Source organism: Branchiostoma floridae, chromosome 13 (assembly GCF_000003815.2).
Source record: "Branchiostoma floridae strain S238N-H82 chromosome 13, Bfl_VNyyK, whole genome shotgun sequence".
Classification (NCBI taxonomy): Eukaryota; Metazoa; Chordata; class Leptocardii; order Amphioxiformes; family Branchiostomatidae; genus Branchiostoma; species Branchiostoma floridae.
The window spans coordinates 7542952-7556973 of NC_049991.1; the positions used below are offsets into that span (position 1 = coordinate 7542952).

Below are 14022 nucleotides of genomic sequence, written 5' to 3' on the forward strand. Positions count from 1 at the left end.
AAGATCTAGCTCAAGATTCCACTTGGGCGTTGACAAGAGAAACATAAGAGGTAAGATGAACACAGTCCCCCAAGTCTCGACAAGCAGAAGAACTGTCAACTTAGCGTTATCTTTCATACTTCTTCTGTTAATGACATCCACTAACGCCAGCAATGACGGTCCTAGAATAGCGAGAAGATTTCCTACAACGTACGCAGCGAATGCGTCTGGTATAAGTTTTGAGAAACTTTCTTCATCCGTCGCTGTGTTGTTTGTAGGACCCGTAACATTATAATCGGTTCCATTTTCAAACAACGAAATTGTAGTGCAGTTTGGTTCACACGAATCTGTAGAGGATGAATCGAGGGTTGCTTTTCCGCCGAAGACTACCATGACGACGCCGGCGATCTGGAAGACTATACCGATGACGTTCGGCCATCCCGGAGCCTCTCTCATGATCAGCCAGGCCAGCGCTATGCCGAAGATAGGGGCGGCCGCTCCCTGGCCGATAGAAAAGCTGTTCCCTGCATATATAAAACACACTTCATATTAGTTGACTTAGCACCCAATCAATGAAATGAACGTCCTCCTCACTGACACGGGAAAATCCAGGTAAATAAGCCGGATAACCGCTATAGCTAGCTTCAACGTTGAGTATTTGAATCCAATAGTAGCTGTACAGAACTAGACTATGAATCGCCCTCGATCAATGCCAATATAGTATATACACGGGCATAATAACAAACTTTAGTTTTACAACACCTTGTGTCAAACTCCACTTGAGTCCCGATCGGTAGTTCGGGACAAATCGTCTCGGAAGCCGAGGGGCGATGATAAGACAGATGATCCCCAAGGTCAAAGCCGTAACCGTCACCGTGATGCCGTATATCATCTGGAGCACCACGACAGCGTCTAGCCGGCTTTCTATACAGGGACAACAACATTGCAAATATTTAGATTAAACAACCTTATTTCTATGTAGCAAAGGAGCCATTTCGTGGTTTGAACTGCGCATGTGCAGTATGCTGCATTGTGGCTAATATGTCAACGTTGAGGGCCTCTGAAATAATAAAAAACTTGATTTGACATTGCATCAAGCTTTGTCTTAGCAATAAGGTCGATCTGTTCACAAGTCAGTCGCCTTCAGTCACCATTGGCATACACCCACAATTCATGTCACTGCGTATGCGCACGTAGAATGGTGAACGAGCTTACATGACTATCAGCTTCACCTTTGAACTGGCACCACTATTCTTTGCTTTAATCTAGCATTGGCAGTTTATCAGGCTCGATGGCTTTAGCAACAAAACAGGTCATTACGCGTTGTGGTTGAAACACCCCATTACTCATATCCGGTGTTTTGATCGTCACTAGGACATCTTCCGGTTCTGGACCAAACGTCGCGACGTACAATTTCGCAACACGACGCCAATTCAATTCAAATTATCGCTTACACCATACGATAAAATGGATATAGCATAAACTTTATTTTCTGTCTAACCAAATCTACTTCAAAAGACTAGGGATGTGTGTTACCATAGGCTTTATGTTAGGACAAAGTTACATGCAAAAACGTACCTTGGAAGAACTAACCTTCTGCGTGTTGACTTGATTTGACAACGTCTGCAACCAAACATGACTCAACCAGGTGAAGGAACAGGATCATGGGTAAGGGAGGAACCATTTCAGACCAAAAAGGGGTAGTAGGACTGCTGCAATGGGGGCTAAGTATCAAAACGCAGAAAGGCCATCGTAACTTCCAACGTAAAGTCCATGTAGCAAGATTTAACTATACTATAAAGAGTTTTGAGAAAAAAATGGAACCATACTCGCCTCAAAAGCACATACATCCCTTCCGAAATATAACATACCATGACCTGGGCTGACCCTAGCTACAAGCATTAACTGATCTTGACTGTCCATCAAAATTAGTAATTGCACCAATGATAGCATAGCAATTAGCGGTTTGACCAATGAGAGTGTGGCTGCATATTCGTCAGATATTTGCGTTTCTATGTTGTTATTTTGAATTTTCACGGAGGTCAGGGGTAAGCTATGGATTCCCCCTGTTGTGCTAATTGAAGCAGCTCTCACTTATTAAAGATTGCAGTCTGACAAGAAAAGGAGCGCCGGGGTTGACTAAAGACCTTGACAAGACAAATAGCAGTCATTGTTTACTCGGGTGAGATTTAGAGAAAAGGCCAGGGATCAAAGACTTTTGTCTCTTACGAACTGTAAGTTTATCCTTGTCATTACCTCATTGTTTACTTAGTACGTCTTGTCTGAACACTTCAATGTTTAAATGTTAACACCGCTCTTAATTGTAAATGGAAATTTGAAGGACCCCCTCCCCCCGTATCACCCCACAATATGTACTGCACAATGTACACTTTTCTTGAATGATTAATCCCCCCCCCCCTAACAAACGTACACGCCGCCATTTTTTTTCACGCAGCAAACTGATCGCATTTGGTCTTCACCGCCAGTAATTATAAGATTTGTAATGCCTACCTTTGGATGCCATCCATATTCTAGTAGGCTGTCTTAATAGTAGTGACACTACTTGCGACTGATTTGAGTCCCGGAAATGGGACCTATTAGAGATTATGTGCTTGGATTCACGTAATTATGTCCGATGTTATGTATACGATTCCACTTGATTTACATCACGTCCTTGACTTAACATTACAAAAATTTTGACAAAACAAGACATGTGACCTCATATCCACGATTGTGCAGTCACTGCATGTAAGTCTACGAAGTTTAGGGTACCTGTTGTATTACAGAACTACTGCTGTATGTTTCTTGCGCACAGCGTTTGATAGTATTTGGATAGGCTTAACACAAGTCATGAGAACCAACATGGAAGACAAAGGTGACCAACAGGACTGTGATGGGCAAGAAAAAGACACGGAACTGCGAGACGACGACTATGGCTGGGGTTCGTTTAAACCGGCAACCTTACAGGTTTGTTTACGTTTACAAGTCAGTTAATTTTTCCTAATGTAGCTTGGATCTTAAATCTTAAACCTTTTTTTAGATCGTACGTGACTCCAGTTATATAGTAAATCAAATACAGCATTGACTTGCCCTATCTACGTGTGTCCGGTACCAAAATATTTTCAAGATTCTTTACATAGCTTATAAAAACCGCCAACAAACTACCAAGGATATATTTTTCTACGTCGACTGGTTAACATAATATCGTGTACTTATCCAAATGATGGACTTGATATCAAATTTTGATTGAAATATATTGCGTTCATAGCTAGCTGCTCCCTGTTGTACTGTATTTCCCAATTCTATATATTGCCACAAACCTGAGTCCAGCTAAACGATTTTCTAGTCGAGATTTGCCCTTCGTTATGTACATGTATCTAATGTTTTTCTTAACGTTATCATCTTCCAGGTGTTGAACAATCCAAAAGCAGCCCTCGCTTTTCTGTCCTGTGCGATTTTCACACAAGCTATGACAGGTATATATGATGTATAGCACTAAATACACATGAAATTAATATTGGCAGATGACGTCACAGAGAACTTGGACCAATAAACTTGCTTTGTTTGTATGACGTCACAGCATGGTGGACATTGATATGAATTTTTTTATTGCTATTACATTATATCAGGAAAATTCAAATTCCTCTGGCGGGATTAACCTTCCAACATGGTGGAACATACGTCATAGTCACGTGATTGCATAATTCCCTGTAGCAGTCACTATCTATACATGTTCAAGTATTTTTATGTGATACATTCACTTGAAAAAGACATACGTATATCCTACCCAAATCTATAGTCAACGGACTGGCCAGGAGTATAGTGACCACATTGGAACGGCGGTTTCACCTGACCAGTACAGACATGGGCGCTGTTCTCATAGCAAATGACGTGGCAAACTTCGTATCATCACTACCGGTCAGTGGCCATTCTTTTTTACTATCCAAGCAGGCGTTCGTCTCCGGCTGTTTTTGACGTGTTTTAGGCGTTTTTGTCAGGCATAAAGAAAGCGGTATATATAATGTACAGCCCAAGAAAAAACGCCTAAAGAGTTGGAGCCGAACCGAACCTCTGCTTGTTCCATTTCCGTCACGCTGTAGTTTCACTGCGTCTATATATTTTTTTTAAATTTCTGTATCACTTAACTCAGTTATCTGGTAATAATTTGAAAAAAAAAAATATTTGCATTTTCTAGATGATTGAATATCTTTTTATCATTTTATGAAGTAGAAAATGTAGTAATCTATGTGGTGATGATGTGAATACACATGCAAATGTAAAAAATTGAGGCAAAATTTGACGAGAAAGTTCTTTTATCTCAGAAATATGATTGAAACTCAATTTCTTCCTACATCATGACTAATATTAGCATTTTTCAAATATAACTTTAAACGATATCATCTTTTCACAATTTCTTGGTAAATAACACATTTTTATACAGATCAGTTATCTTGGTGCCAAGAACAAACCCCGTTGGCTCGGCAGCGGCATGCTCCTGCTCGCCGTGGGAGCCTTCGTCTTCGCCCTTCCGCACTTCGTCGCCGAACCTTACCGAGTGGTGCCGACGACTTCCCACGAGTTGTGTAGACCGCAAGCCCCGAATTTCTCTTGGTAAAATAACTTCCCTTTGTTGATGTGGTCAAGCTATGAAATGTTTTCCACAGAAAGATTTTAAGGGAAAAATTTTGTAATACAAACTCATCAGAACAAGACTGGCAATAAAAATGTATTATTGCCATGACGACGATTGAGGGTACAACAATACAGCTCAAATCAGAAATAGACTGGAACTTCCCTGTCGCACTATCCCTGGCACAATATACTAGCCCACCTGTAACATAAACCTACAGCCAGCAGAAATGTACTATCCCGGGTACAGCACAATGGTCTGCCAGTGACCTAAACCTACAGCTGAGCACTACAGAAGTATTTCCTGTCTGCCTGTGGCGTATGGCTTGAACAAGCTCTAGAAAAGAAAATGTATCCTTCATAACATAACATAACAACCAAGACAACGTGATCCATTGTGCAGAGTTCCCTGTCTAGTTTCAAAGGACAAATTCCTCCAGGGAGCAAGTGTGACCTACATTCCACCATTGCATACCAGAGATACATCTGGAACAGATTTGGGGGGGGGGGAGGGCTTGCATACCCAGCATACTGCATTCCTGTGGAAATACCTGTGCAATTCCTAGAATTTTTGCAGACTGAATGCAAAATATACCACTTGACGACTCCCATGAGGCGTCGTCAAAAAAATTGGCAGCCAAAAAACGTTATGCATTTTCATAACAACATCTGCTTGGAGACTTTTGCGATGAATAGATCTCACAGTTGGCTACGATTGTTTAGCAGCTCAAGAAATATGGCAAATGTCAGTCCGACAGTGAGAAAGCGGTTAAATGTACGTCAGATATTTGTATCTTTTTTCTTTGAATTTTTACGTTTTGAGAGCTATGGTATTATAGTATCTCCTCGAATAAACGCACTGCCAGATATTTTCTAAAATTTGCAAGTACACATCTTTTGTTTAAAATCACAATTTCCATTTAGGAATCAGACCAAATGTGGAAATACTACAAGCAGTACAGGTCAGGGAATACAAGACTACATGTACGTCCTGGTCTTGGGGAAGTTTCTGATAGGAATCGGCGCATGCGCACTATTCAGCCTGGGGGTGACGTACATCAACGAGAACACCCCGTCCAATCAGTCTTCGGTATACCTCGGTTAGTCTGTCACTTGTGAGCGTCTACTGCGTTATGTTTCAGTCGTAAAAGCTCCCTTCACATCCTCTTCGGTTGAATTGTCTTTTTCATATATGCCATGGCGCTATGCGCTGAAGGGGATTCACTTATATCATTCACATCTTTCTTGATGCGAAAGCTACTGATAAAAAGTAGAGATCATAACGTTATGTCCTTGTGTCAGGAAAAGGGTGTTCAAAAAGGGGAATTTTCACTGCAGTATCAAGCTAGGACAACAACTTGCTTACACCAATGCTTCAGCTAAGATGGCAATATTTTGTATGTCGCACTAGGTATTTTCTACTCTTTCTCCATCGTGGGCCCAGCCGTTGGTTACCTTCTAGCCAGTGTTTTCCTGAAGATACCTACGGACAACACATTTCCGTAAGAGTGTAGTTTCAACTTCTCTATATCTACTACCTACGTAACGCTAAATAGAATGGATCTTTATTTGCCATACACACCAACAAACGTATTTCAGTGATGATCTCTTCGTTTTACTGTACTAGGACAATTCAAGTTGTTGTTTTTTTCATTTATCATTGTACAAAAAATTTACAAAAATGTACATTAGTCGCACATTCGGTGACCAAAAATTGCAGTTTCTTCATACTTTTTACATCAGCACTCATATTGACCCGGAACACCCCCAGTGGATAGGGGCGTGGTGGATAGGATTCATCCTTACCGGTGTACTGGCCGTTGTGGCAGCCATCTTTATTCTGGGCTTACCGAGGAGACTATCGAGCAAAGTCGAAGGTACATCAAAGGAGGTCAAACTTCCTTGGTACATCTAACTGAGTTACTTTGCAGATCATTTCTTGGCCGAGCAACCACTTGGCGCAGGCAACCACCTGTTAAACCATGGTTTCTTGAAATTTATTTACAGAACAAATGGGGATTAGAAACTGTCAACATCTCTTGTAGATATATTTCCTGGGAACTGAGAGATATATCATGCAAACGTAATCATTTATTTGTCGGGAGCAACCAACTGGGCTCCAACCATTTTTACTCATAAGCTTGACTGGTTGCTCAGGACAAATTTGACTGTATCGTCCCTTTCTGTCGACTACATTATTTTCTAACTTGATCTGCCATACACATTCTAAGACAAATATAATGTGTCCCTTAATGTTAGGAATTTCATTAATGCCTCTCTGTATACTCTACAGACGCCATAATAACTGTCGAAACACCGCTGAAAGAAATACAACGAGATAAACCAACGCTTGACAACAAAAATGGCGACGCCGACAAACTCCCATCAGACACCGCGTCTCCTGATCAACAAAATGGCGGCGGCCTGAGTCTTCTCCACGGCGTTGTTGAGAAATCTGCGCGAATCATGCAGAACCGAACGTTTGTGTTCCTGTCTATGGCCACCGTGACCGAGAAAGGCATTGCTGCTGGGATTGCCACCTTCATAGCAAAGTACATCGAGTCACAGTTTAGAACATCAGCCGGGGAGGCAGCCATGCTTATGGGTAAGAGCCCTAATCAATTCAATTGCCCGCTTCAAAATAACCCCTTTTGAATTACCCTTACGTGTAGTTTGATGTTGTTTACCCCCTTAGATAATACATGTAACCATTATTGGCCTCCTTTATAGCATCCTGTTATGCCTAAGTCATCGAAATTTTGCAATCACGTGACCAAGTACTAGTATTGTCTGCCATCTTGGATGATTAAACTTGGAGATTCCCTGGTAAGTTTGAATTTGCAAGATTAATTGCATCTACAGTCATGTAGTTATAGCGCCATTGCACACAAGTAAAATGTATAGCCTGGCTGGTTTAACCAACCAAGATGGCGTCAAGTGCAAAAATAACAAAATTGATCGATCAATTCTATCACAGCTTTCATCAGAATACGCAAGCCAAACGAATGCAACGGCAAATATCAATAACGATCTTTCTTCTGTGCTTGTTTAGGTATCGTGAGCATTCCCGGCGCTACCATCGGAACTCTTTTAGGTGGATATCTTGTGAAGAGGTTTGAACTCCAAGTTCGCGGCATCGTGAAGATGTGCACAGTACTCACCTTGATGACGATCACCTTGATGACGATGGTTTCATTGCTGTTGTTTCTCATCACCTGTGAGGATGTATCCATGACTGGAGTCAATACAGCTTATCACAATAGGTTAGAATAAGAAAAAATGTGCCATGACATCAATATGACGTTGAATACTACTAAACAGCATAAAATGATAATAACACTAGGGAAAAAATATCATTCTTGTGCAACATAGAGTTTCTTACATTGCCGACCTGCTACCTTCGTCCTTTCTTGACGATACCTGCTACGGTGTTCGCTAGATGGCGTTTTTGCAAAAAAAAATGATTTCCCTAAAACGTGACTGGGTCGGTATCCCCATCGTCAGATCTAAGGCACTGTATAACATGTATTTTTTTCTTTCGTCAGTTCGCACGCACCTACATCTTTGATTGACGGGTGCAACGCACGATGTGGCTGTTCACGTGACCAGTACCAGCCGGTTTGCGGCGGTGACGAGTTGGTGTACTTCTCGCCGTGTCTCGCGGGATGTCAGGGACTCGCCACTAACAACGGCTCTCAGGTCTGTTAGTTTCAATGTCACCTTCATGTGCATGTAATGGTCAGGTTCGCGCAAAAACCCTTTAGGTGAAGGCAACACCATGCATACGGAGCAATTACACTCTGTGTTATCTCTCCCGTGTTAATAGCCTGACTAAAATCGCGCCCATAGCGGTCGGCCCTTCAATTGCTGCCACCCTCGGGGAGGGGGTGATTAACCCCTGCAGCCAGCGAGAGATTGTGTAAACACAGGCTACCATGTTCCTTGAAAACGGAGGTATTGTTTTCCGTCTGTTTGTGTTCTTTGTTCTTATTTGAATATTGCACGGTGAGAGGATGTGAGGCGGAAGATATGGTGTAAACAGAGACTGGCAAAGGAGGTAAGCGTGGCCCGGATCCAAAGTTGGTCCCGCAGAATGGTAGGAAAAATGAAATGCATCGAAAGAAATAGTGAGAAATTCATGATATTGAATAAGAAATTAAGTCACAAAAGTTTGCTTTTTTTTTCTTTTCTATTACAATCACTTCAGGTTTACGACAACTGCACGTGCGTGGCTGGAGGGTTTGCTACATCAGGGATATGTGCCGTTAACTGTCCGCTGAAGCCGCTGTTTCTTGTCATCCTGTTCTTCATGAGTTTGGGGATGTTTATAACATACATTCCTTTACTGACGGCAACGTTGAGGTAAAGAGCCTATTTACTTTTAGTGTTAGCATTGGATGCCCTGTGTGCGGACACACATCTAAGATGCCATTGTCCGCTAACAGATTCGGAGCGATGGACATTTGGGCATACAACATAATCAAGCTTGTGTGGAATCAAATCTAAGGTTCGAACCCGCTCGACAGACATTCCTATCAAAAAGAAAAAAGTAGAAACTTAAATCTCGTGTGTAACTATAATTACTTAATATATCTGTTGTTTTATTCATTTGTCTTTTTATTTTACAACAGAAATATTTCTAGTCTTTAATTCATGTGCTGTAGAGTGACTGTGGTAAATGTTGTCATTTCACTGTAGGGCGGTTACGGAAGAAGACGGGCCCTTCGCTACAGGACTGCAGGACGCCATGATAAGAGGCTTAGGTAAGTAATCGTTTATAACGTGTAGTTACCTGAATGCCACAAGACAGTACTGAACTTGTCTTTCAGTTATCTTGCTTGTGGAAAGACTACAAAACGCATGGCTTGTTCAACCGAAGGAAAAAAATGAAGACGAAACAAATCTTTCACCACTCCTTTTAGCTTATGATATCTTTCCTTCTTTTCTTCGAGATCATCACTAATTTGACTTTTTTTTCTTCTACTCTTAAGATTGTTATGTAATCAGATCTTATATATGTTTTATATTTTACCTGAAGGAAATGGTTGCCAGTAGGGTTACTAGATACTGTATTTTGTACCTTAATTATATGCTTGAATTTACTACATCCCCATAAACTAAGTTACAGAAGATCGGAATTAATACACGCTAAATTTTTCCAATTTATCCCAGGATACATTCCGTGCATCTTATTGGTCGGCGCCGTCATCGACCGCGCATGCGCCCTACAGGACAGCTCCTGCACCAATGGGGGCTCGTGTTTGCTGTACGTCAACAGATATTTTGGACTCTATCTATTGGCCGTTTGCATGGCGTACAAGGTTGCGTCATGTCTATTTTACGCACTAGTACTTCTTTTTGATCGTGGCGAAGCACATGTTGAGTACAGCAACATCAAGTAAAGACAAAAAGAAATCTCGAATCTTCCTATTGCCGCAGAGATAAATTTAAACAGGACAAAATTCCAACAGACGAATATCTCCCACACCGAAAAACGTCGAAATGTAAAATAAAAACACGAAATTCAAACGGACATGCAGCCATACTTTCATTGGTCGAATCGCTAACCGACATGCTGCCATTGGTTGAACTGCTGGTTGTGATTGACAGTCAAGATTGGTCTGTACGTTAGGGTGGGGCCAAACTGTCAAGAAGTATATGCAGTTTTAACAGCTATATAGTATTACGTTTGATATGTTGGCGATAGAAATATGTTCATGAAGTAAACAGAATTCAAACGAATTTATTGTTATATATTGCTTTTCAATTTCATCACATGTACATCTTGTGGTCAATACAGTTTTCATCACATCTTGTGGTCAACCATGTTTTTGTGACGAGCTTCTCGTAATTAGTAGTCTTATACAGATGTTTCCTTACAAATGTCATCAGTGCCCCCTATCAGTTTATCCTTGACTTGCACATTCCCTTCTCCATCTTTATCTTCTTTCTTTCCCTTTCTCGCATTTTGTCTCCACGCGAGTCCAACAACAACGACTATGGTTAGAACAATAATGGCCGCTCCCAATAATTCTAACGTCTGCGGAGTGATATGAACGACGAAGTACTGTAAAACGTACCCAAGAACTGTGCTAAGGCCTAACATAAGGTACACTGTGGACGCCTTCTCTGTGTTGAGGCCGGTGTATAGACATCCTACTGAAAGCGTCCAAATAACACCTTGTCCTACAAGACTAAGCACAAGATCTGCCTCAAGGTTCCATTTCGGCGTTGACAAGAGAAACATAAGGGGTAAGATGAACACAGTCCCCCAAGTCTCAACAAGCAGAAGAACTGTCAACTTAGCGTTATCTTTCATGCTTCTTCTGTTAATGACATCTACTAACGCCAGCAACGACGGTCCTAGAATAGCGAGAAGATTTCCTACAACGTACGCAGCGAATGCGTCTGGTATAAGTTTTGTGAAACTTTCTTCATCTATCGCAGTGTTGTTTGTAACACCCGTAACATTGTAACCGGTTCCATTTTCAAACAACGAGAGGGAAGTACAGTTCGTTGTGCACGAATGTTCAGAGGACGAATCGAGAGTTGCTTTTCCACCGAATACGACCATGATGACGCCGGCAATCTGGAAGACTATACCGATGACGTTCGGCCATCCCGGAGCCTCTCTCATGATCAGCCATGCCAGCGCCATACTGAATATCGGGGCTGCCGCTCCCTGGCCAATAGCAAAGCTGTTACCTGCACAGAAAACATCACAATTGACAGGTGAGAAAAACATAGAATGGCGCCGGGACCCAAAAAAAGCGTCAAAATGAATGGGATACTAGTCGGAAAATACATAGCACTTATTTCCATCTCCTACTTTGCTAAGTGCCTATTTCCTACTTTGTCAATTACAATTAATTTGATTCTAATGTCTTGTTTTCAACTGAATTCATTGCTTTACTTTTCTTCTCTTATATTTGAAGACACTGGGGTTGAGTTGTCCAGCACATAGTGAGATATATAGTTGATGTGATGGCATGCAAGTGCCGACGTAGGGAGGGTCTAAATGCCTTTTCAGCGAGGCGCTGGGGGCTATTTTGATTAATTGTTAATCGCACACGGTGGCCAGCTCTACTTAACCTTAATCGTGAACATGTGGGTAAATTATTCCTGAGTTATAATTGTTACAATAATTTTACGGTAGCATTTGTTAATGTAAAATTATGATAAAGCAGTATTGTGAAGTTATGCCGATCGCAACGTCGAGCGACAGATTTAATCTCCAAGCAGATCTTGCGGTGGCATAAGATAGTATCATAAGGGAAGGAGTTTGGCCGGCGGCGGCGAATGAAAGCATCCACTGCCGGCCAAACTCCTTCCCAAGCTTATGAATATGATACAATCTTATGCCATCGCAACATCTGCTTGGAGATTAGGTCAGATTGGCCAAAGGTCAAACCGGAGCGTCCGCTTAGTATGTCGTTGTTTGCAGACATGTTTTGCGAAGTACACCATGAGGTACAATTAAATAACGATCTCGCAACAAAAACCATCAAGCGTTGCCTAAATTTGACGTAAAGCGTTGCCAGGATCCCCCAATGTAGAACCTCACTATATCATAATACCGCTTGACCGGGCTCAGTTACAGAAATAGACAAGATCAAAATACTAATAGGAAAAAAATGGGGTCATGCTAGATGTTTGAACCACTCGGGGGTTGTTTGCCCCTGTCATGACCAAAGGGGTCCCCGTCCACCCTCTCCTGAATACGGCTCAAACAGAAATAGCATGATTTATGATGGCACACGACGGCCCCCAAGAACACATTTGTAATGCATTTGACGCGAGATATTTCCAAAGACCGTCGCGCGCTGGGACTCCGTGACTTATTTTCCTGTTGTTGGAAATTGATGAAATGATTTTATAACATCTCGACTCACGACTGAAACAAAAAGCAGTTGTTGAGTTGACATACAAAAAAAAAAACGGTTGAACAGACACTGATCTTAGTTTAGCGCCTCCGACCCCCTCCCCGCCCTCTCTTTCTCTCCCCCCCCTCTCTCCCTCTTTCTCCCTCCCTCACTCTTTGCCCCCCCCCCTCTCCCTTCCCTTCCCTTCCGCTTTCTTTCCCCTCCCCTCTCTCTTTCTCTAAAACGTTACTCTACTCTATTACGTCGTTGGCGAATGTAATACACCCCTCAGAAACCAGAAGTCAAAAAAGTGTACCTTACCTGGCGGTATGAGCAGCACTGACACAACAACAGACGTTGTGCCCGCCACTCTCAATACACCGTTGGACAACATCAGAACCGTCTGTTTCCAGTCGTTTCCTCGGAACGGAACCCTGAAGATCAACGCCAAGGGTAGGAAGAGCGCCAGGTTAGATAGCTCGTTCACTAGGACCAGCTGGAACCCCGGCACACCGACGTCTGCGGCCCGCCTACTCAACACGGGGCTCACGGTCAGGCCTATCGCCGCCACCAGCGAGAGTAGGAGGCCCTTTCCGTGGATTAAATGGTCGCAAACCTTTCTGCATGTGGTAACCATCGTGGGGCGGTCAATATTTCCACACTGTCCGTTTACTTCTACAGTATATTCTTGTCGAGTCACCACATGCGTTACACCCGGCCGCACAGGTGATGTAATGTCGTAGTTTGACCTTTGACCGATCACTGACCCCTACTTGACTTTCCCGAGTATGCAAATGTCCCTCATATAGTATGCAAAGTAGTCTCTTTTGATACTGCAGGCTCAGGGTGACTTCATGCGGAATTTCTATAAACTACAAACGGAGCCACAAGAGTTGGACTCAGATATTATTATTTTCTTAGGACAGAAGAGGGAGCCTTGTGAGAAGACAATGAGGAAAATATCGAAAAGCTACACAGTTCAAGGGACAGTGAACAAGTAGGGCATGGGTGCATAGAGATAACAAAAGATCCAGTGTCTCTGCTCAGTGGTCAATTTGGGGTCGTGTGGTGTAAACGGCAGGGTGTTTGGTCCATAACCAAGCGGTTTTGACCACTTTCCAAAGTTTACTTTTCTTTTTATTTTGGCCACATTTTTACAAATTCGCACGCTCTCATCAGAGGATGTCATCCAAATAATCCAATGTACTTTTTAGTACTTTGGTGAAAGTAAATACAGAAGAAGCCAGTTAATTGCACAACGGATAAACGTCCACTTCTGTTAATTGCATGAAATCCCAAAATCCCGCGAAGAAGCTAAATAACTGCACAAAATTCACTGGCAAATGGGGGTGTGCAATTAAGCGGCTTCTACAGTAATGCACTGGCCTGCCTTTACTACTTGATATGGAGCAAATTACAGACGACACGACATACTGCTTTCTTTATTTTTCCACAACCCCTATAATGTTTTACAAAATATGACCACAACATCCGTATCGTTTCATGGCTAGGAAAAAAATTATAGCCACGGGTGGGATTTCGCCCTCGTAAA

At 42.2% G+C, this 14022-nt stretch overlaps 2 protein-coding genes and 1 long non-coding RNA gene across 8 annotated transcripts in view; 1 reads left to right on the forward strand and 2 right to left on the reverse strand.

Moving 5' to 3' along the window:
- LOC118428820 (solute carrier organic anion transporter family member 4A1-like) overlaps positions 1-10245 on the forward strand; it is a 17468-nt gene extending 7223 nt beyond the window's left edge. The window contains exons 1-14 of one of the 5 annotated variants that reach the window (XM_035839042.1): positions 1981-2213; positions 2816-2946; positions 3389-3455; positions 3779-3897; positions 4421-4590; positions 5533-5708; positions 6020-6110; positions 6352-6485; positions 6902-7213; positions 7661-7871; positions 8154-8307; positions 8816-8970; positions 9307-9371; positions 9781-10245. In XM_035839042.1, coding sequence (XP_035694935.1) covers positions 2830-2946; positions 3389-3455; positions 3779-3897; positions 4421-4590; positions 5533-5708; positions 6020-6110; positions 6352-6485; positions 6902-7213; positions 7661-7871; positions 8154-8307; positions 8816-8970; positions 9307-9371; positions 9781-10010 — 2001 coding nt within the window. In that variant the 5' untranslated portion in view covers positions 1981-2213; positions 2816-2829 and the 3' untranslated portion in view covers positions 10011-10245. Of the gene's footprint in view, positions 1-1980; positions 2214-2765; positions 2947-3388; positions 3456-3778; positions 3898-4420; positions 4591-5532; positions 5709-6019; positions 6111-6351; positions 6486-6901; positions 7214-7660; positions 7872-8153; positions 8308-8815; positions 8971-9306; positions 9372-9780 lie in introns of those variants that run through there. The other 4 variants (XM_035839041.1, XM_035839040.1, XM_035839039.1 and 1 more) reach the window with 4 other exon arrangements.
- The window catches only part of LOC118428829 (solute carrier family 35 member G3-like), a 14511-nt gene extending 1020 nt beyond the window's left edge, over positions 1-13491 (reverse strand). Inside the window, exons 1-2 of one of the 2 annotated variants that reach the window (XM_035839053.1) lie at positions 12792-13482; positions 10733-11313 (exon numbers count right to left, since the gene is read on the reverse strand). In XM_035839053.1, coding sequence (XP_035694946.1) covers positions 10733-11313; positions 12792-13107 — 897 coding nt within the window. In that variant the 5' untranslated portion in view covers positions 13108-13482. Of the gene's footprint in view, positions 1-10340; positions 11314-12791 lie in introns of those variants that run through there. The other variant, XM_035839052.1, reaches the window with a different exon arrangement.
- Positions 7-1679, reverse strand: LOC118428840. The gene is made up of 3 exons (XR_004832692.1): positions 1558-1679; positions 742-903; positions 7-503 (listed from the first exon to the last, which is right to left on the reverse strand). It is a non-coding gene; the product is annotated as an uncharacterized LOC118428840 (long non-coding RNA).
- Positions 13492-14022: the final 531 nt, after the last annotated feature.